The 25,360-nt window shown below is 36.4% G+C and overlaps 1 protein-coding gene across 1 annotated transcript; it reads right to left on the bottom strand.

The window, feature by feature from the left end:
* Window positions 1-3,465: 3,465 nt before the first annotated feature.
* Window positions 3,466-25,360, bottom strand: LOC138323372 (cerebellar degeneration-related protein 2-like). Its single transcript, XM_069267953.1, has 4 exons — window positions 25,167-25,360; window positions 11,244-11,356; window positions 10,204-10,352; window positions 3,466-9,478 (listed from the first exon to the last, which is right to left on the bottom strand). The coding sequence occupies exons 1-4, from the start codon at window positions 25,231-25,233 to the stop codon at window positions 8,455-8,457; spliced, it is 1,353 nt and encodes a 450-aa protein (XP_069124054.1). The 5' UTR covers window positions 25,234-25,360; the 3' UTR covers window positions 3,466-8,454.

Here is a 25,360-nt window from a genome sequence, read left to right as displayed (position 1 = left end):
GGACCTGGCAGGTGCTCGCTAGGCAAGGGAAACAACTCGTACAGGCTAATAGATAAAGACTGGTATATCACCAGTCCAGCACCAATAGAAAGCCTATCAAGCTTGTTAAGATGTGTAATACTATTTACATTTATGGTTAAAAATGCCAGTTGGAAATAAATAGTCAACAAAAATTTATCTTTTTATTGAGACTGTGACTTTTTAAAAACAAATGATAACCGTGGCCGGATTTTGATATTATTTCAGTTTGTCTATCACAAACTTCTTGACATGAATCCTTTATTTTTGTAGTCTGGTATAAAGTTTATCTTCTAACAAAGACTGAAGTACAGTATGTAGTTATATAAATTTGACTTTTTATGAAATAACTTCCAAGTATTAGACCTTTTCTCTTGAAAGCCCGTTTTACACGTACATGTATGTTTTATCTATTAATTAGTATTGTGTAAAGACCGAGTCATGTATCATTATAGGCAGGATGTGAAACATTTAAACCGGAAACGCATTTTAAATTGATTTTTTTTTTCACCGGGAACTTTCTTAGCTAGTGTGGTAAACTGAAAGTATACACGTATAAAAAAGAGAGAGATTATTTTGCGCTCCGCGCGTTATTGCAGATGGTAAACAAAATATATTTCCTAGTAAATTGGATTTATTTTTTTGCAAAAAGCTATTTTGATCAGAGAATTCAACCATAGTTATAAATACAGTTGTTGGACTGAATGAACGTAATGGCGATCGAAAAATTTATGTTCGAACAAATTCCCGCGCAATACTAGATTTGACAATCGAAAAAATTACGTTCGAACAAATTCCCGCGCAATACTAGATTTGTTGCTGGAACCCAAAACTATGACATGTTTGTTTGTTTTTCCGATTGAGGTCCATTCAAAGCAATGAAAGTATCACTAACCATCCAACATTTTTTTCTGAACATACCATGCAACAATAATCGGACTGAGCAACTCTTAGTTGAGATAATTAAAAATAACCCAGTGGCGTAGGAAGAGGAAACGTTAGGGGGGGGGGGGGGCAAAGGTCCTCAATATTTCGTAACACCCCCTCCCTCGCGCGCCCCGCACCCACAGGAGATACTTGATATATACCTTGTACACATCTATAGACAGTGGCGTCGCTAACAGGAAATTAATGAATACGAAAATTAGCGTGCGAGTTTGGAGGGTCCGGGGTAACCCCTGGAAAAATATTACGATTTAGTGTTCTACGATGTGTTTTCTTTTCGCGGCGAAGGTGCAAGAGTTTGGTGATTGGGGGTCCTGGGGTCTCCCCCGGGAAAAAAATTGTACGATTTTGAATGACAATTATGAGTTTTACGATGCTTTTGATGAATTTGCGAGCGCCAAAGGCAGGAAATATTGGTGTTTGGGGGGTCCGGGGTGTCCTCCGGAAAAAAACCCCGATTTAGACCGGCTGAGATGAGTTTTACGATGTATTCTCATGAATATGCGAGCGCCGAAGGCGCAAGAGTTTGTTGTTTGGGGGGGTCCGGGGATCTCCCCCCGACAAAAAATATTACGATTTGGAATCGCTAAGATGAGTTTTACAATGTATTTTGATGATTTTAAAGCGTTCTTAACACGGTAATTTTTCGATTTAAAGTTACGTTTTAGAAATGATAATTGTGAGTGTCGTCATATCGTTATGCAACCCAGCTTTATCTGAAGGTTGTGTAACTCAAAATAATAATGATATGATTGTCTTGCTAAGACATATAAACAAATTAATCTTTTAAGAAGCATTTTCTGAAATTGTATAATCCCTTCATGGACATTTTTAGTCTAGTTCGTGTGTATTGAATTTTCATTATTAAAGATTTGAACATTACGTGCTTGAACGTTTTAGGAAACGCGCCGCGCGGCGGAACATTTTCTAAAATGAAGTACAAAAATGTGCAGGAGGACCCTTTTTTTCAAATTTGCATTTTAGAACATTTCATTCGGCGAAAATGGGGGGGGGGGGGAGACATGTTTGCCCCCCCCCCCCCCCCCCCCCCCCCCCATCGTCCTGGGGAACGGGGGCGGGTGCAATTGCCCCTTGCCCCACGCTTCCTACGCCACTGGAAAACAATGGAAATTAGGAATACCTTAAATTATAACTGTGTGTTATTTGAACTCTTATTTTCAAACTTCTACATCAATAGTATACACTCGATCTATTACATGTTCTTGTTAGCAAATATAGCTAGTGCCATATAAAGTGGTAACTAGTGTTAAACTGACTTGGATTTGAGGGGGATATTGACGTCAGTTGGGCCATTATAGACACCTAATTTGGGAAGGATTTTGATTTTTGTTTGGTTTTGGTTTTATTAGTCTTTAAAGGCGTGTCAGGTTTTAATTTCGAAATCAGGACAGTTTTGAGTTGATATCAAATTTTAGTAGATGAATTTTGATTAAATAAGTGAGACTGTTTTTGGGTTGATATCGATTTTGATTTTCAAGGAATTTCCCATGCTATTACGGTGCGATCTGGATCTACATGCAACCTGAAAGAAATATTGTTTTGGTGAAAATGTGTGTTTGATGCTAGCAATATTTCTGCTGGATAATCGGAAAGTAAACTTTAAGAGAGGAATAAGCTATAAGCTTGTTTTACAATCCTAGCTTCCAATGTACGTATTTGTATATATATGCATGTATGTAAACATATTTACTTGAATAAAACATTGTTTAACTAAAGTAAACGTAACACTACTTACGTCCTTATAGCCTTCGACTAGCACCAAACCCACTTTATCACAAAAACAATATTTCTGCTTGATATTCGGTCAACGTTAAAATTCCTGGCAATCCAGACATATCTTTCCATTTAGAGCATTCTTACCTTAAAATCATGGTCACGCCAACCCCATGTAACTGATTTTCAATTAAATATATGTGGACTCAAAAACTACATCAAAGCTACCCCCAAATCGTTATTGAGACCGTATTTTTCCCCAGGGAAACTGACATTAAAATCCAACCCATCTACAATTGTATATTAACAGAAACTAGTGACATGTTACTCCGAAATGCATCTTTCTTAGGGAAAACTTACTAATATTAGAATTCATCTCAGCCCTGACTGTACTATTTACATGTACAGATATCAAACTCCATGTTATATTTGACTTAAGATGAATTGAAATGGGCCTTACAATGTCAAAGCACAAGTCACTCCCAATTGTCTTTACTTGTCATGTGTGGCAGACTCCAGATATGTCTTCAATAGTGCTCCTTGACTTTAAAATGATCTACTAATGTAGCTGTATTAAACACTCGAGCTAATCTTGTTACTGTTAAATCTGCACATAATGGACACTGGTCTATAGATAATCAGAAAGTGTTACATTCTTGATGTCTTGCCAAGGAAATCAGTTTGAATACGACACCTACAAATGTACATACCTGTCGAAATACATGAAAAGTATACATATGAGGATGGCTGACAACAATAAGACAGGGATTACTCAGCATACCAAACACATTTTATTGATAAACATATAAAGTAACAAAATGCTGGCAGTAATGAACTGGTAGACCTACATAAATAGTATACTTATACACTACATAACAACATTAAAATCTAGCTGACACTTCTACTATTTAATTTAGTCTTCTAGAGCAAGCTTGCCCGAACATGAATGGTCTGGTGGTGTTCGTTCTATCAGAGTTGCTTCCCTTTGTGTCACTCTGTTGGTTAAGATCGAAACGACCTCCTGACGGAGTGAAGAAAGAGTAGTAACTCTAATCGATCAGAATACCCTTCATGTGGAAAGCATGATAAACTGAGTCTTACACCTGTTACAAGCTATATAATACAAGCCATGAAGAAGTTGTTAGTTACTCATAACTACTGTGTGGTTTTTTCCCCTCAATTTCATGTGGGTTTATTAGTTTAACGTCCTATCAACAGCCAGGGTCATGTAAGGATGTGCCAGATTTGTTGGTAAAGGAAAGCCGGAGTACCCAGAGAAAAACCACCGACTAGTGGTCAGTACCTGGCAACTGCCCCACATGGGATTCGAACTCGTGACCCAGAGATGGAGGGCTTGTGGTAATATGTTGAGACATCTTAACCACTCGGTCATCGCAGCCCAAACAAACTTTTCAATTTCATGTAAGATTAACTGAACTTGTATTGCTAGTTCATTGCAGGTAATATTCTATCAATAGTTTAAGATTAAAGAGTATCTATAAATAAATAATATGGCAAATATTTGTCTGGCACAAAGTTGATATATAAGCATTGACAAAAAGAAGTGCATTTATCTTACAGTAAGACAGATATGTGAACAATCTTTATTACAAAGCAATATAAATCACAAATTCTACATTCAAAACATGTGGCTGCTTACTGAAAGTTTGCAAGTTTGAAAGTTTACAGAGATTTGACAATATACAGAAAACACTCTGATCTACCAGAGTTACTTCCCTTCATTTCACTCCGTCAATACTGATAGAGTGAAATGAAGGGAAGTAACTCTGGTAGATCAGAATGCAATGTACAAATTATGTTAGCATTAGGTCAGTTAGAGGCTCTGATAGAAATTAACCCCAGTAACAGAAAGACACAAAGATAAGATTTCTAGTACACCATTAATCATATTTTACTTTACAATGTATGTTGACAGTCTATAAATCATGTATATCACATATCCTTAATTGATCAAATCATTTTATGATCATATCAACAGTATATTGTTTTGATCAAATGAGTTTAACAACTAAGCTGTTTTATTTTCTTACATTGGTTTTTTTTACATTGTATTAGGTAAAAAGTACGACATCAATTGTTCAGTAACATTGCATTATACAAGTGGCCCGTCAACATAACACCAATTTACACAGTAAAACTTCATCACTACAGGGGCACTTCTTTCACTTCATTCAATATTAACAGGCACCCTTTAAAAGATAGACAGGGTATATACAGAGGGTTAATAACAATGCTACTCTCGATCTTCCAATTGTCAAGTACATCTGATTGAAATAAGATTGCTAATACAAATCACAAGTGTAATTATATAACAGAAATATTGGAAGATTAGCACACTTCCACAGAAACATGACTCTGCTATAATCCACCTCGTAGATCAAATCACTCATGACACCAGACCCTAATAATATTTGATAAAATGCAAAATTATCTCCCCTTAGTTTCGAAAGATATTCAAGAGACCCAAACATTACACCTAAATTCTATTGATAGTTACCTCATTGTAGCTATAGACGGCTTGTTTGTCTATGTACATGTAAATTTTTATGATTATATAATTAGGGATAATAGGTGGATTTTACATCTGCCAACTTCTGTATTACGGTTTGTAATCAAGCATGCTAGAGTTATCCCCTTGCTACAAGTAGAAAATTAAGTTAATAAAACACAATAATGGGAATTTATGCACTTGTTGATCACTAGATAATGATTATGACCATTAATGTTATTTATTCCAACATAGATATTAAATAACAATAATGATTCTGACCATAAATGCTAACGATTCAACCATACTTACTATATAACAATCATAGTATGTATTATCAATTTCATAATTAGACAGTGGAGAAAGATCTTCATGAGGAATTCAAACATGATACATTCTTACGCTACTTACAGTGAAAAATATTAGGAGAATGCTAACAGTATAAAATACTTATTGTTTGTCTGTATTATCACAGAGTTTATCACATTTCACACTAAATCAGTCACAATAAAACAGTTTATTACATGTTCTAATTACTTCAAACATCACAAAGCCAACACATAACAAATATAATGCTTCTCTGCCTTTGATATACCAGGTATACACAATAATAACACATTTGTTTCTTCCATTTTGTTATTTCCAATGTTAGGATCAGGCAATTAGCAAAGCAAAAAAGGCAACAAAGCTATCCTTACTCACAGAAAAATATCCATGCAACTTGTTTAGTCTCAAGTATAACAGTTACCATTAGTTGGTATTGCACAGATTTTCATCATCTGGTGTGAATATAACAATATTAATGTATGTTCTTATTATTCCCACAGATACCTCTAGAATTAATGCATGTCATCAGAGTATTTTGTGATAAAATTTGACAAAACAAAAATTCATAATTTAGATACAAACTTACAAAGATGGAGATATCATGGTTTCGTGGTATGAACACAAAATATGAGGCAGACAGTATATAAAAGCTAAAATTTCACATTTGCTCTATATTTTGACAATGTGTGGATGCATGGTTAATGAGTTCCCAGTCTCCTCAGTAGCATAAACATCAATTATACCTATGTAATTAAAATGCTTAATTAACAAAATGCTGACCTTATCAATACTGACTCAATTATTCCTTATATAAACATTTTAGGATGCTTTGATTGTTTAGGCTCTAGTCAACAACTGAAACTAAAAAAAGTACTTCTGAATTAAAAGGTAAAATGCTGATTACATATCATTATCTGAGTTAGGTATCCTTAACTGAACGTAAGAGAAAAGTAACAACTGTATAGATGATTTGTGAGACATGGTTTCAATATTTAGCACTAATAACAAATAATATGGCTGTGGTTCCACAATCTGCCACTATTGGAAATTAAAAATAGGCAATTGAAAATATGTCTTTTTCTGTAACTTAAACTTATCTTAAAGGACACCTCTTTACATAGGACACCTCTGTATGAAATACATAAATGACACTCTGGATAAAGTACATAAATGACACCTCCTTACAAAGGATACCTGTGTAAAAGGTGCACATCTCCATAGAGAACACCTCTGTACAAAAGACACATGTTTACAGACAGGTTAACAGGTCTCATGAATCAAACCCATTCAATATAATTTACTGTATAATTACCCTTTGTATAAAGGATTTTACATATCGACACTGCACAAATCTGTGATTTGACACCAGGATATCTTACATAATGATAAAGTTGATTGTAAGCACAACACCCATGCAGCTATATTTCCCTACAGAAAAATGCATTATCAATAAATATATGAATAAGATGTCTGGATATATAACAGTCTGGTATCTAAATTAAATTATAGAATAAAAACACCACCTCAAAAATACCACTTCTGCTGGTGAGAAATAGCCAAAAATATCATCATTCATTATAGAATATCAATAGTTATTACATTGTTAGATGGTTTGGATGGATGGATGTTTGAGGAATGTAGTTATAATAAACACTACAAACTATAATAATATCAACAGTTATATATCAGTATTTTACAGTCTAATTGTTGCCATGACAATGACCTATACAAAATGTGAACATGTACCCTATATTGATTGTTGCCATGACGATGACCTTATGAATATGTTAATACCCTATGCTGATTGTTGCCATGACAGTGACCCTTTACATTATGTTGATGTCCTATGTTGATTGTTGCCATGGCGATGATCATTTACATTATGTTGATACCAACACCATGATGACTAGATTATACACCTTATATATAATATCTGTCTTTGTTCTATAGTTATAAGGAGATGAAATTATGCCTAGTATACATTATAATATGGTTAAATGCCAAGATTCTTGAAGTTTGTCTCAATAATATGAAGAAGGTGGGTTTTTGCTAAATGTGAATTTATAGAAACATGAACATAACAGACTAGAATTTTATGATAGTACCTAAACTTATCAATATTAAATCTACTAAATATTATATATATTTCTATAAATTGTAATTGCATATTTAACAATGATAAATAAGTTAACCTGTATATACTTAGGTCACAGCATCCGCAGGTGCACACAGATTGAGGTATGAAACTTGCAGGTAAGTAAACCAAACAATTTGTTTGTACCTGTTAAGAATATGTTTAGATTTACCAGGTACTATTGTTGAAAAAAAAACTGTTGGTCAAATATGTACTTTTAAGATTTTAAATAAAAGAATCTTTGATTTTAGAGGACTCAAGAATAGAAATGCAAATTGCAAAGTGAATGCCGTGGAATGCCTGTTTTGGTGAAAATATATCTGTTGTGATTCAAACATAATTTGAATAATTGCAAGAATATTATAAATGGCAGCAAAAATGGCCAATGCTAAACAGTCACTGCACTATGTACTGTCCACCATATATAATATAACAAGTTCTCTCGAAGTGATGAATATACACAATTTTGGTTATGTTTTTTTTCTTTGGAGTATATTTTTTAAGGAACTAGAATTTCAATAATAAACAAAATAGCATGAAAGCCTTCAATTCAAAAATAAGGAATGCTTGAGTGAATGACAAAAAGGACAAATCAATTTCATTTACAAAATCACTAAAATGATCATATTTTGGTTGTGTGATGTGCAATTAATGATCTGAAACTTTTTCCATGATTAAAGGGAGATAATCCTCCAATTTTACACTTTATTCACAAGTAATATTTTAGCAGACAGTATGGTAATTTATGGAGGACAGTACAAGAATTGTGATGGTAACCACTGTACATCTAACTGACAGGACTAGTGGCTGGTGTAGAATGAGAGGAAGGTAACTGCTCTCCACCTTCCTCAATTCGAGACTTTTTTAAGGTAGCGAAAATATCACGGAACAATGACTTGTATTCTGGAGGACTTCCAAGTTCATCAGCACAGGTGGCGCCACCAGAGGCCGCATCACATGTCTGTTTCTGTAGTTTTAACAATGTCTGGACTTCCTTGTGAGAAACAGCAAGGTGACGGTGAAGGGCTTCATCAAACGTTTCTTCAGTACCTTCAAACTCATGAAAACTTGATCGATTTCGGCCCTGAAGTAAATCTTCATATTTCTCAAACAAATTCTGGTACTGATTTTCTAGTTCGTTTAATATGGACACACTATGTGAGTCAGGTTCCTCTGGGGAGATGGGTTGAGAGTCCGGAGCCATCTTATTAACCGACTCTGTACTACCATACACACTACCACCACCTCCAAGCCGCATTAACTTCCCGGCGTTCTTAACCTCTGGTTCGTCATGTTCCACTTCAGCCTCGAGGGCTGACTTAGGTACAACCTTCTCCAATGATTTCCCACAAAGATGACAAACTTTGCCGGCGTTTAACTTCACTCTCTGTAGCTCCTCCTCCAGCCCCTCTCTTTCTTTCACTTTCTTTTCCAAATCTTTTGCCTTATTTTCCAGAGATTCGTTTTCCTCCCATAACAACTTCACTTCTGTATCCAAATCTTCCCTTTTCCTGCGTTCGATCAGTTGCTGAGCCTTTAACTGTTTGATTGTCTCCTGCAACCCTTTTATTTCCACCTCGTATGGATTAAGAGGCAGGTTTTTAAATTGATCTGTGTATGTCCAGTGAATTTCACCATTATACAAGTTTTTAATGTAGTCTGTCTTTTCCCGCAGGTTTGCCAAGCTCACAGCTCTACGGGATTCCTGTTTTTGTTGCTTATGATCTCTCCTTCTTTCAGTCTTTAAATCATCAATCTTTTTCTGTAGCTCTTCACATTTGTTTTCCATCGTATCAACTGTTTCCATCAACCTGAGAAGAAAGAGTTAATAGATTACTTATTAAGTTAAATTATATAGCATCAAACTAAACATTCCATAAAAAAGGAAAAATATATATCAGCTACATGAAAGTGTATCTAATCAAAGACCAATCATGTTTGTATCATAATATCTCATCATTGGCTCCGTCTGCAAATACATGTATATTTATACTATACTTTCTATCTATACCAGGTTTAAATGAAATTCTTGATAAAATCTATCAATCTTGTTTTGTTACATACTAACTGTAATCACATATTAGCCATGTTTGACAAAAAATAAATTTATTTTAAGGTTATTATCAGAGCTAATGTAAGTCTATAAGATTTAAAAGTTTTTTTTTATATTTTTGAAAGCTGACCCCAAGGCCCCAACCTTGGCAGCATTCAGATGTGTAACATGTCTGGGGTATTAAATGTTTTTGTGTTTAGAATAAATATATAAATAAATTTGGTAAAGGGAGATAACTCCATCAAGCCACTACGATTGACTGCTAAGCAATTATGATCTTAAAACCAGTAAAATGGAGCATTTTTTTTAATCTTTTGATAACTTTTATCATAACTCAAGACAGATAACTTTTAAAATTTTATTATGTTTTTTTATTAGGTTAAAAAATCCCTATGCATACATTTAGAATACCCCACAGTTATAATTTCAACACACTTGTTGGAAACTGAACAGCTGCTGCTGTTATTTCAATGTCATGCTTACTTCTCGATTCTTTGTTTGTCTGCTCGTGAATCGATGATCAGTCGCTGGTTCTGTTTCTCCAGCTCCTGGGCATTCTTATCCAACTCCTCATAGACACGCATTCGGGCGTCACCATTTTCTCTTAGGGTCTCTAACTGTTTGTTCAAGTACTGAAACAGCCAAAAGTAATATAGCTATCGGAACACTAAAATTAAGCCCAAATAACTTTCAAATGAATTTGAAAATAACTTTTATATCCGGCAGTAAGGATCCTGCTTAAAGACCTTATAAAAATTACAGATGCAATCTCAAGCAAGAGATTATTTTTTTTTCATTCTTTTATTCTGACTTGATCAATAAAAGATATGCCATAACGTTTTGAACAGCTCAGAAATAACCATCATTCTAGAATAATTATGTTTCTAGATCCAAGAACCTGAAATGTTTTTCTTGATTTGCTAAATTTGAATCTTATACAGAAGCTGTGATGGCAGGGTGGTTAAGGAGACCACGATTCCACCATTAACGCTGTGTCACTACGTGTACATGTAATTTGAGGTCAACATTGGTCAGTTTGCCATGTTCTCAGGCCATTATGGTCAGGTTTTTTTCTCTCTGAGTTTTCGTTCACCATCAAACTTCAATGTTTGTCCTTAAATGACCTTGACAGATTAAAAATCAAACCAAACAAATGTAGCGGGATTGGACTGGGTCGATCATCTGTGACCAGGTAGTTCAGTCGGTGGAGCACTCAGCTAGTGTTCGGAGGGTCCCAGGTTCGAATTCCAGTCTTGCCGCTACATTTTCTCCTCTCCTGTTACAGAATTGGCGCCCAACTAAATAACCCATGGTGGTGGTGTTTGGAAGGGTCTCGTATGTCTTCGAGGGCGAAGACTTCGAGAAAGAAGGGAGGAGTATAGCGGGATTGGACTGGGTCGATCATCGGTGACCAGGTAGCTTAGTCGGTAGAGCACTAGGCTAGTGTTCAGAGGGTCCCGGGTTCAAATCCCAGTCTGGCCGCTACATTTTCTCCTCTCCTGTTACACAAATATCATGCTTACCTCATTCTCAAGAAGTTGATCCTGGCTGGTTTGTTGAATCTGTAAGACATGGGCCTCTAGTTCTCGATTCCTTTCCAAGAGAGCCTTTCCTAACTCAGCAGCTAACTGCAAATCTGAAATCATAAACAACGTTAATCAGTAACCATCACATTGTGTAGAAAACATTTCATCAGATAAACTATTGATTAATGACCATTGATGACAGTGCTTTGTCCAGTAGTGGAGTTAACACCTGCACCAAATAAATGCTCACACACTTTCTTCAGCCCAATTAGAACAAGAGGCCCAGAGGGCCTGTATCGCTCACCTGGTTTGTAATGCCAAGTAATGTTTTAAATACAGGTTCATTGTTTCTTTTCTGAAGGAATATTAATTAGAATATTTACCTCTATTTCCCCTATTGGGCCCCACCCCACCTGCCCCCGGGGGTCAGAGCCAAAATTTATACAAGTTCTGTTCCCCTTCCCCCAAGGATGTTTGTGGCCAAATTTGGTTACAATCCATGCAGAACTCTAGGACAAGTAGCGATTTATAGGATTTACCTCTATTTCCCCTATTGGGCCCCGCCCCTCCTGCCCCCGGGGGGTCAGAGCCAAAATTTATACAAGTTCTGTTCCCCTTCCCCCAAGGATGTTTGTGGCCAAATTTGCTTACAATCCATGCAGAACTCTAGGACAAGTAGCGATTTATAGGATTTACCTCTATTTCCCCTATTGGGCCCCACCCCTCCTGCCCCCTGGTGGGTCAGAGCCAAAATTTATACAAGTTCTGTTCCCCTTCCCCCAAGGATGTTTGTGGCCAAATTTGGTTACAATCCATGTAGAACTCTATGACAAGTAGCGATTTAAAGGATTTACCTCTATTTCCCCTATTGGGCCCCGCCCCTCCTGCCCCCGGGGGACCAGAGCCAAAATTTATACAAGTTCTGTTCCCCTTCCCCCAAGGATCTTTGTGGCCAAATTTGGTTACAATCCATGCAGAACTCTATGACAAGTAGCGATTTAAAGGATTTACCTCTATTTCCCCTATTGGGCCCCGCCCCTCCTGCCCCCGGGGGGTCAGAGCCAAAATTTATACAAGTTCTGTTCCCCTTCCCCCAAGGATGTTTGTGGCCAAATTTGGTTACAATCCATGCAGAACTCTAGGACAAGTAGCGATTTAAAGGATTTACCTCTATTTCCCCTATTGGGCCCCGCCCCTCCTGCCCCCCGGGGTTCAGAGCCAAAATTTATACAAGTTCTGTTCCCCTTCCCCCAAGGATGTTTGTGGCCAAATATTTTGTTACAATTCATGTAGAACTCTATGACAAGTAGCGATTTAAAGGATTTACCTCTATTTCCCCTATTGGGCCCCGCCCCTCCTGCCCCCCGGGGTTCAGAGCCAAAATTTATACAAGTTCTGTTCCCCCTCCCCCAAGGATGTTTGTGGCCAAATTTAGTTACAATCCATGCAGAACTCTATGACAAGTAGCGATTTAAAGGATTTACCTCTATTTCCTCTATTGGGCCCCGCCCTTCCTCCCCCCGATGGGTCAGACCAAAATTTATACAAGTTCTGTTCCCCCCCCCAAGGATGTTTGTGGCCAAATTTAGTTACAATCCATATTAACTAGTAGCGATTTAAAGGAAATGTTGACGGACAGACGACGACGGACGGACGGACGGCACGACGACGGACGCGACGCGCGCGCCATGACATAAGCTCACCGGCCCTTCGGGCCAGGTGAGCTAAAAATTAAAATTCATAACTTTAAAGACTTATACAGAGGACATTTATGCTGTAATTAGAGAAGGGTTAAATATATCATGGGAGCATAAGAATGCAACATCTAAACTGGGACTTGACCCTACCGACCTCCAAACCAAAAGGCAACAGTGTATACTCCAATCATTTAATCATTTAATGTGTCTGTCTACATGACGGTCTTCTGTAAATGGAAGCGAGAAAACAAATATAATAAATATTCCTTTTTCTTGATGAATATCAGTAATATTTCATCTCGTGAGGTGGAAACTTAGATATTTTTCACGAGAGCTAGATGAAATATAACTTGTATTCATCAAGAAACGAGGAATATCCTCTATATATTACAGTATCAAATGATAAACTGTAGAGTAATGTTGATTAACTCACTAAGTGTTCCTGGTAATTTGATGTTCACCAGATAGATGAAATTCTTATCATCTTTCCATATAATGATGATTCTATTTATTTTGTCCTATTGTAAAAGTGTCAAATTGAAGTAAATCGAATCATGTACACATCGATGCCAATAATGATGTAGAAATCATTGCTGAAGAGTTTAAAATCTGTCATTATATCCAATAACAGAGGGTAGAAGTAAGCTGTGCTAAAACCAACAAGTCCAAATATTTGTAAACATTGTCATTAGATTATAGGGATGTTTGAAGATGTTGTGTCAAACTTGTGGCATCAATATTGATACACCTTTCAAATGTCAATCATAAACATCAACAATCTCAAACAAATGTCGCAAACATGACAAAATTACATGATGTTATTGAAGCAATCTTTGGAGTTTTGGTTAAGGAAGAAAACTTGGCCTGGAATCTCTAAACATCAAATTGACCTGTGAGTTTGAGGGCCTCAGGGCACCAATACGTCACTATCTGATGAATGACCGACGACATCCTGTTGAACGACCCCGACATGTTACAACTAACGAATCATTACATCATGGCCATAAACACTGTTATCTACAAGTTTTTGTCACGCTCTAACAATCCCAATCACTGTAAAGCTTTAATCTGAAACAAGTAAAAAGTCTCAGTTTCTTCAGTGTAATCTCGTTAGTAACCTTTCCATCTCAATAGACTGGGATTTTTTTTCAATCTGCATATTTACCGGTGAAAGTGTTGATTTACAAAAAATGCTGTTAACATATGAAACGCTAAAACATTTTTACATATATATGGGGATATAGTCACATAACATTTTGAATTTAAATTTTGAATACTGGTACGTAAAATTTCTGAAATGCCTGAAGACAATCCATTTTGAGCTCAGAGATATAGCATTCTGCTCAACTTGGTTCATCAACTAAGCAACTGACTTTGGGACCTAGCTAAAGAGCAACGTTTATATTTAGACAAAATTTTGCAACAATCATATGAGGACTTGAATCCAAGATCTATGAATTCTACATGGTTCTTCATTGATACCATATATATATATATGGATATTTAAACAAGTAATTTGGCTACTGAGGTATTCTGTCTGACCTTTGTTGCAGTATTATGTAACCACTCCTACAGTGTAAAACATTTATTATAGTCAATAGAGAACCGTGTCAATCTGAGGATGAGACGACTGCTGCAGATCCAGGCAAGATGAATTATCACATGATGTACGGTATACCAGACCCCTCGGTATTCAATAATCGTATATGAAACAGGGTATTGATCACTGACATTGTCTGTGGATATGAATCAGAATCAAAATTGGAAGCTGTTAAGCAGCTATAGATTTGTATACTCCAGACCTAATATCAACACTAGTAATATGTTCTTTATTTACTGAATTATCATTTTCCAATATTTGATGTTGTCGTGTATAACGTAAATCAATGTTCATTTCTGTTGATGACAGACTATGTAATTACCAATATATTTTGAGGACTTCAACATTAGAGACCAAATTATAATCTATAGTTTGATCCTTCAACAGAATAAAACAGAACAGAGAAACTTTCTGTTTTTATAAATGTGGAAAATCATTAAACATGCCATAGCTAGATGTCTATTTGATAAGTCAGAGATTATATTGTGTTTGTTAGTTCTGATAAATAACAATAATCACATATAAAATATAGGCCTTTTTCGTAGTAAGTGCGCTAATTTAATTAATTACTATATTTTCCTTATTTAGTGCCAAAGGCACCTAAAATTACAACAAAAAGGGGTACTATTCAGGTAATCAAAATGTCAGTTGTGGATGAAAAACTTCTATCAAAAATTTAGTATTAATGCTGATTTTATATTAACATCACACAGTTTTATAACATTGTTAAATCCATGAGATAGGTGGGAGGGGACGTTTAAACTCATCCAGGAGATGAGAGGGGTGCTTATAGGGGAGGAGACACTTGTTACTGTATAAATACTGTATAAGATATATGTTACAGTTATACCTGACTTGGCAACCATCTCTGTATAAAGACCACATACTTAGTAAGATGACTCTCTGTGTAATGACCACATGCTTAGTAAGATGACTCTCTGTATAATGACCACATGCTTAGTAAGATGACTCTCTGTATAATGACCACATGCTTAGTAAGATGACTCTCTGTATAATGACCACATGCTTAGTAAGATGACTCTCTGTATAATGACCACATGCTTAGTAAGATGACTCTCTGTATAATGACCACATGCTTAGTAAGATGACTCTCTGTATAATGACCACATGCTTAGTAAGATGACTCTCTGTATAATGACCACATGCTTAGTAAGATGACTCTCTGTATAATGACCACATGCTTAGTAAGATGACTCTCTGTATAATGACCACATGCTTAGTAAGATGACTCTCTGTATAATGACCACATGCTTAGTAAGATGACTCTCTGTATAATGACCACATGCTTAGTAAGATGACTCTCTGTATAATGACACTATCTCTGTAATAAAGCAATCTAGTAGGACTTCTGTAAGCTGTAGTAAGTGATTGTGCAGATGCTCTCTGTATAAGACCACATGCTTAGTAAGATGACTCTCTGTATAATGACCACATGCTTAGTAAGACTCTCTGTATAAGACACATCTATAAGATGAAGACTTAGCCACGCTTAGTAGACTTTAAAGACTCTCTGTATAATGACCACATGTAAAGTGACTCTCTGTATAGAACATTTAGTAGATGACTCTCTGTATAAGACACATCTTAGTATGATTCAGACACTTATAAACTCTGTATAAAGACCACATACTTAGTAAGATGACTCTCTGTATAATGACCACATGCTTAGTAAGATGACTCTCTGTATAATGACCACATGCTTAGTAAGATGACTCTCTGTATAATGACAACATGCTTAGTAAGATGATTTTTTAGAGTCCCAATTGGTTCATTATAACACAATTTGACCTGTGTATAAAGACCACTTTTTACTTGTCCCCTGAGTGTATCATATCATTGGGTCTTTATAGGCAGGCTGTAACTGTGACACCCACTTCATGATTAAATTCCTATGTCTATTTGTCACACATTAATTAAAGTGTCCCCACATTACACTTCCAATTTCCCTACAAATCCCAGTATTAGATGACCAATTATCAGGTCCATACACTTACACACCATACTGGTCAATAAAAGGCACACTAGGGCAACTCTAGGGCCAGAAATATTCTGATCAATAGAACTAGACTATATAACTGTCCAGGCAATCTTTATTATCTAAAGGTTATAGCTATTAACTATTACAGTTGTCCTCTGATTATCTCAGGACTATTTCTTCAGCAAATTAAGGCTAGAATCTAAAGTTTTGGTTTAAGCATTTTGAATGGTTCTTGACAAAATCCTCAAATTATCATTAGACAGATTCATAACCTGTTAAATGAAATTTTGCTGCTTTGATGTAAATTCATATGCAATTCAACTATAATTTTATTAAACATGAGTCTGCATAGTGTTGAAAGCTAGTTTAAGTTGAACTCATATACAGTTGGTGTATACCGCTTGATCATGATACAGTATATCTTGTCAAAACCAAATATCATCAGAACCAGTATATTTCAATAAGCTGGTTTCCGGATTATATAGGTTGTGATAACTATAATTATTAAAGAAGGAAAAACACCATACAATTAAGCTGAATAGACAGTGATCCGGATAAGACAAGGACTGGTTTTGACAGGTATAAGGAAAATAAATTCACCACAAAAAATACCAACTTTACAGTAGGGATCATTTACATGTCATTTTGTTTAAGATATCTGATGTCATTTTGATAAAAAAAATCTGAAGTGTACAAAGTGTAAACAAGTGGATTAGAATCTTATCATCAAACAATGGCATTACAATCTATTATCTTACAAGGAGCACGCACACTTCCTTGATCACATTCCCTAGTAAATACAGTCCGTCTCCACACATATGAAAATCTAATCCAAACTTGTCCCTCTAACTTCCCAAGATAACACCCTGGTAAGACGTACTGTCAGAGGTGACTTCTAAATGACCTTCACACAAATTACACAGCCCATTCCAGCATTGTTACAGGACATGTCTGATTGAGGATGTACATAGGAATTTGAATAGAACTCAAGCTGATCAAATACTTAAGAATCTACATGTATGCTACCGGTTACCTAGAACAAAACTGTTCCTTATTAGCTCACCTGGTCCAATTTAGGACCGAGGTGAGCTTATGGGATACCGCAGCGTCCGTCGTCCGTCGTCCGGCGTCCGTCAACAATCGACTTCTTCTCCATAACCACTGGTCGGATTTCAACAAAATTTGACTGGTAGCATCCTTATGGGCTACTAACTGAAAATTGTACAAATGATGGGGCTGGTCCCCCGGGGGCCTGAGGGGCGGGGCCAAAAGGGGTCAATTTGGCTATTTCCATATAAACGACTTCTTCTCTGAAACCAAGCATGGGATAGCACCCATAATGCAATGGTAGCATCCTTATAGGGTGGGGATTCAAAATTGTACAAATTATTGGGCTGACCCCCCGGGGGCCTGAGGGGCGGGGTCAAATGGAGTCAATTTGGCTATTTCCATAAAACGACTTCTTCTCTGAAACTAAGCAAGAGATAGCACTCATAATGCAATGGTAGTATCGTTATAGGGTGGGGATTCAAAATTGTACAAATGATGGGGCTGACCCCCGGGGGGCCTGAGAGGCGGGGTCAAAAGGGGTCAATTTGGCTATTTCCATATAAACGACTTCTTCTCTGAAACCAAGCATGGGATAGCACCCATAATGCATTGGTAGCATTCTTATAGGGTGGGGATTCAAAATTGTACAAATGATGGGGCTGACCTCCCGGGGGCCTGAGGGGCGGGGTCAAAAGGGGCCAATTTGGCTTTTTCCTTATAAATGACTTCTACTTTGAAACCAAGCATGGGATAGCACCCATAATGCATTGGTAGCATTCTTATAGGGTGGGGATTCAAAATTGTACAAATGATGGGGCTGACCTCCCGGGGGCCTGAGGGGCGGGGCCAAAAGGGGTAAATTTGGCTATTTCCATATAAACGACTTCTTCTCTGAAACCAAGCATGGTATAGCACCCATAATACAATGGTAGCATCCTCATAGGGTGGGGATTCACAATTGTGCAAATGATAGGACTGACCCCCCGGGGGCCTGAGGGTTGGGGTCAAAAGGGGTCAATTTGGCTATTTCCATATAAATGACTTCTTCTCTGTAACTAAGCATGGTATAGCACCCATAATGCAATGGTAGCATCCTTATAGGGTGGGGATTCAAAATTGTGCAAATGATAGGGCTGACCCCTGGGGGCCTGAGGGGCGGGGTCAAAAGTGGTCAATTTCCATATAAATGACTTTTTCTCTGCAACTTAACATAGGATTATGCTCATAATGCAATGGTTACGTCCTAATAGGGTTTGGATTCAAAATTTTGCAAATGATTGGGCTGACCCCCCCGGGGGCCTGAAGGGTGGGGTCAAAAGGGGTTAATTTAGCTATTTCCATATAAACCACTTCTTCTCTGCAACTAAGAATGGAAGAGCACTTATAATGCAATGGTAGCATCCTTATAGGGTTGGGATTTGAAATTGTACAAATGATAGGGCTGACCCCCTGGGCCTTAGACGGCAATAGATGCGAGGTCAAAAAGGTCAATTAGGCTACTACTTTCATATATATTTTTCTAACTGTCAGAGTCTTGTGATAATTACTAACAAAAAACCAGGTGAGCGATACAGGCCCTCTGGGCCTCTTGTTATAATTATATTACCACAAGCCTTCTACCTCTGGGTCAGGAGTTTGAATCGCATATTGGGCAATTTATAGGTACCAACTGCTGGATCGCATATTGGGCAATTTATAGGTACCAACCGCTGGTCAGTGGTTTTTCTCGTGGTACTCTGTGTTTTTCCCTCGTTTTTTTTAAACCTGTGATGTTCTTAAATGACCCTAGCTGTTAATAGAACATAAAACTAAACAGAATTATGAGGTTCTATAATATTTACATACAGGTACTTGCTGTATATATGTAATAATATCACATTGCTTACAGATTATTTATTTCAGGACTTTGTTTACTCTACATTTGGAACAGAATCATGACTATTGCATTATGTGTTGATTAAATTATATGTCTATATATATACAGTGGCATGAATATTCATGATGTACTGAATATTAACTTATCGTATACTGAATGTCAGTACCATATTACCTTTTAAGCATCCTGTTCCTCCTTCAAATTAATTTCTGTTGCATATACGGTAGTCATTGACTTCCATGGTAGGCCTAAAGGTCAGTCTTTTAAGAGTCTGGACAATCAGTTTGGGTTGAGTATAAGCCTACATAGCTAAGATATTGGACAGTACTAACTGTCACCTAGATAACATAAACCCTATTTACACCAATATCTATATTGTCTATACTGTCACTCTCTGTCACCTAAACATCAGCAATGATGACCATCATCTTTGTCAGAGCTGTATGGTGAATCAGGTTTAGCAGTAAATTCTGTCCTGACCCTTTTAAGTACAATGTAAGGTAAAGCCAGTAAAGACTGGCCCTTTCTAATCCAGATATCTGTTCATTCTGATAAAATAAGTCCTAGAATCTTTCCTCCAAAGTAACTTTTTGTTGATACCTGTATGATAAAGACCTAGTTTATCCTGAAGGAAGAATGCCCTCTATACTTGAAAAAAGTTTTGTAAACAAATAAACTTACTGCTGCAATAACTTTGTTTTAAAAACTTTTATATTTTATAATGTGCATCTTTGTCTTTATATATATTTCTTCATTTTGAGATAAAGGAACCATTGAATTGGTTTCACTTTGCTTTGTATCCTAAATCCAACAATTTGTAAAAAACAAAAATTACATCAGAATGTCCAACCAGTATAAGTATGATGTCTTGTACATACCAGTACATCTCTGTATTCCAAGCACTAAATAGGAACCGAAACAGACCTTTTATACACTATACCACCTATAGCCTATGTCTCACAGATAGGAAAAACAACAAACATTTACTATTACTACAAAGGCAATATTTCTTCACATGAATTTTACGTGACTTTTTTCATATGAAATTTTTCACATGAAATTCACACAAATTTTTTCACGTGATATTCACATGTCAAATTCATGTGAATATTTTCTTCATATGAATTTCACAAGAAACTTCACGTGAAGAAATATTGCCTGTGTGAAACGGTGACTATTTACTAGTAAAATGGACCCCATAATAATAATAATTTGCCCGGGTTTGTCAGATTCCCGGGCAACAAAATGAGGAGCGATGCTAAAATTATTCTTGATTTTCTTTTTTTCATTTTTGGAAAATAGGAGCGGGAAATCTGACGAACAAGAAATCAGTATAAGGCCTAAAAGCCAAAAACAGGCAGGTGTCAATGGAGACATTAGGAAGAAACAAAAAGTTATATAGGAAGAAGACAAAAGATAGAATTCAAAATTTTGTCACATTTCTTGATCATTTGACTGAAAAAATTTATAATTGTAAAGGGGTTACATTATACTTTTAACTTTAATGAATTTAAGATATACTAATATCTACATGATGCCTTATATCTTCGTTGTTTATTCATTAAGGAACACAGATATCTGTACAAGGAAATGTACAAGGAACAAGAATCAATAGTATAAGAGAGATTACATGCATAATTCATCTGAGATCTGTCCACCAGAAACTTGTACTAGATTAACATATGGCACAATGATCAGTATACTTCTGGACATTGTCTGGTGACATCTGATGAATCAGTCAGTTCTGTACAACACTACATCGAACAGGTGGTAAGGAACTTATCACTGACAACATCAAAACAGGAAAAAAAGTTAACTGACAATCATTATTATCTATATTTTATTACTCCAAATTTGAGAATAAAATTAATGCAGATATTTTGTCTAACTGGCCATAAAATTGACAAAGACCCAATTGTTATACTAGCTAGCTGGCTTAACAAGAAAACCCAACAGAAAGTTTACTTTCATTTTTTGAAAAGCAACTCCTAGGAATTTCTTACCACTACTTTTGGTTTTACACTGAGAGATGCAATACACTAAGTATACTGTAGCTTTGTACAGTTGTATAGCAGGCTAGCGGCCAATCCTGAATACTAATTTCATAATTGTAAAATTGATAAAGCCATTGCCAAAAGAACATCCAACCAAATGATGTCATTAACGGTCAATATATATCAAAGTTTTTGTAAACTGGCCAACTAAAAGGGGGTTAAATGGACTGACCACAATAATTTGGGGGTACTGGGTAATTGAATTGTGGCCACCATATGGAGGTTCTGGCATCATGACCACCATATGGAAATTATTGAATACTGACCATCAAATGAATGCTATTGAATACTGACCGCCATATGGAAGTTGTTGAATACTGACCATCATCAAATGGATGCTAATGAATACTGACCACCATCAAATGGATGCTATTGAATAATGACCATCAAATCATTTCAAATGGGTGTTTTTGAATAATGACCACCATATGGTAGTTGTTGAATACTGACCATCAAATGGATGCTATTGAATAATGACCATCATATGGAAGTTGTTGAATACTGACCACCAAATGAATGTTATTGAATACTGACCATCAAATGGATGCTATTGAATACTGACCACCATATGGAAGTTGTTGAATACTGACCACCAAATGGATGCTATTGAATAATGACCACCATATGGAAGTTGTCGAATACTGACCACCAAATGGATGCAATTGAATAATGACCACCATATGGAAGTTGTTGAATTCTGACCATCAAGTGGATGCTATTGAATACTGACCACCATATGGAAGTTATTGAATACTGACCATCAAATGGATGCTATTGAATACTGATCACCATTAAAGTTGTTGAATGCTGACCATCAAATGGGTGCTATTGAATACTGACCATCAACTGAATGCTATTGAATAATGACCACCATATGGAAATTATTGCACGCTGACCACTATATGGGGTTTATCGTGAAACTAATTGTACCACTGACCGCCATAAATTGTACATTTATTTCTGACAACTACGCTGATTAGGTGTTTAAGTGAGGTTGACTTGTTTGACAAATTGATCTTTAGCACTGTTCGGGCACTGTCTGGTTGGCTACAAGTTTCTGTGATCAATATGGACAATTCTGTAATGGCCAGTCTGGTCTAGGAGTTAATTTACATCTTGATAGGTCACTCTGACTGTCTTACAATGTAGTAAATAATAAAATTTATTACAAAAAGTTTAAGACAATATAAAGTACAGGCAGACATCGTGAAAGTTGAAAAAAATGGCCAGACATTCGGACCGGCAAGCACTGTGAGTAAGCCGGACCTAACAAGATTTTTCCGGACCGAACATTAATGTGAATCTTTTAAATAAAGATAACTTCCTGTTGTTAGTATCCAGGCAGCTGTTTTCATGATTATCTTATGCAGTTTACGTTTTTGCCAGGTATGGCACATGTGAAATACTACAAAAATGCCATTTCTACCAACTTCCAATACTCAATAATTGCCGGACGGTCGATCGGCCCGGATTTTAAAAGGCGGACCGAGTCAAATTTTGCCGGACATGTCCGTCGGACCAGCAAATTTCGCGATGTCTGTACAGCTACATTATTCTATACAAAAAAGTACTTAGTTCATACCCTTCTCCAACCTTAACCTAAAACAAATATAATGTTATGCTACTCTCTATAAATAGCTCACTATAAAAAAAAATATGTCGGTCATGTACATTATATCTGTATTTCTACCTCTAGGTTACATATAAGTACACTGTATATATAGGGATAGGGAAACATCTATAATTGTGTATAATTAACATAAACAATTTCCTTGGGGCATTATAAGTTTACCCTACATCAGCTAAATATAAAGCTGTGTATAACTGAAATGCTAATATCAAACATGATACTTAAATGGTCTCTTCAAATAACAAATCAATTGGGAAAAAATGTTAAATGATATTTTTTCCAGGAAAATATTGATTTCCTGAATAAAATATCAGAAATACCTTTGAGCTAGATAATATTGACCTGTTTAATGTACCAGCTAGGTCTGATATAGATGGAGCATAGCTGGGATTTTTATCATACAGATATATGGGTCAGTTGACTTAGGCATCAGCTGTTTGCTCTTATTATTAATTGTGATATTTAAACAATTCCAGGCCCCTATCTGGTAGCCTGAGGCTCTGACTGGCACACTCTGCAAATTATTTTCTAATACATCTATGTGGGTTATACTGTTATACTGTACTGACATGTATAAGTATTTTCATATATGTGTTACCATGGAAACAGATGTACAGTATATGGACTAAACATGTAGATATTTGGGTTCTTAATGTAGATGAATCAGACCATCTCCATTATGACGGCCAGACAAGCGCAGTATAACTGATGTTAATTAGAGCTACAAAGTCCCTGACCGACCAGTAGATGAAGGCACTCATGTTGGTGTACTCTTGGCTATACTTGTTACAAATACTACAAGTGTAAAGGCTCTCATTGATACGTAGAGTGCAGTATTTACTGTGTTGTAGTTTTCACTTTTATCATCATTTATCTGATGTATATCAGTTAACAGATAGAGTGACCTTAAAATTAGATTACCAGGTACCTGATATAAGTATATATACAGAAAGTACAATAAATGACAAATTCAGTCTGCATCAGCAGATCAAACAATGTGCTATACAGACAACTAAATTCAGTCAAATACTGTATTAGCTGACATTAGATAAGCACCCTATATAAAGTATTTTTACCTTTCTCACTGCATGTATGTAGAGATGCATGTCCCATCAATCAAATTTTACCACTGACTGTTTCCCTATTACAATGCAGTGACTGTATTTGAACTTTGAATTCTAATGATTGAAAAGATTACATCCTTTCATATTTTGATTGCTATGGATATATATTATATAACTATTGCCTTAATCAGGGAAGTGGACTTATTAAGATGTCTCTTGTCATCGTCAACAAAGGAAAGATATTTGTCCAGTTTGTCTTTACATATGACCGATATAGATGACATTGGCAATATAACAGACATGTACAGCATAGTCAAACCTGTCTATAAAGACCACCCAGGAGACCATGAAAATGGTCTTTACAGTCAAGAAGTCTTTATATATATACAGGTCAAATTGTGTTGAAATTGGCCATTTGGGATGACCCTGAGAAAGTGTCTTAGAAAGCAATTTGTCTCTAGTACAAAGGCAGTCGGTAAGGCATATATTATAGGTACAGTTTATACACAGCAGCAATTAATGTCATGAATATGATTTTTGTCACAAATTTCCTACTATGAAATTTCAGTAAACACCAAAAAAGTAAGAAATGTTAAGAAACGTCAAAACTACAAATAATGACAATGTGTTCCCTTAACCATATCGCCTGCCCAGCCACAATAAGTTTTACAGTAACCTAATACAAAACGTGTAAAGAAAATCAATGACCTAGACTAACTGTACTACTAATGTAAAGATATTGAGATGCTCGGAATAGCTGGAGGGTGTCTCATAGTCCTGTTGTACACGTGGACCTAAAACTCTCAGCTAGGGATGTTTACAATAAACCCATACATTATCGCCACGAAAGAGTTACATCTACATGTAAACGCAGTAGCATGCAGCACGTAAACACGACTTCAGGAATCTGAGATTATTTATGATAATGAGAATGACGTTATCGGCCTTACCGCTCTGATACCACTCCCCATCGGCCTCCTCCTCCCCCACCTCCCCGAGGATGTCCTCTGTCTGCATGCTGTCGTCCCGGGGGTGCTGTTAATCCCGACCCCCGCGTCAGAATAGCAGGATAAATCAACTGCTGTGTAACACTCCTTCCTAGCACAACGTGGCACGCGGCACCACAACACCAATCTGACAGACA

The sequence above is a fragment of the Argopecten irradians genome, chromosome 5 (assembly GCF_041381155.1).
Source record: "Argopecten irradians isolate NY chromosome 5, Ai_NY, whole genome shotgun sequence".
Classification (NCBI taxonomy): domain Eukaryota; kingdom Metazoa; phylum Mollusca; class Bivalvia; order Pectinida; family Pectinidae; genus Argopecten; species Argopecten irradians.
The sequence above is the reverse complement of the archived record's forward strand: the minus strand, read 5'-3'. Positions and strand labels throughout refer to the sequence as shown.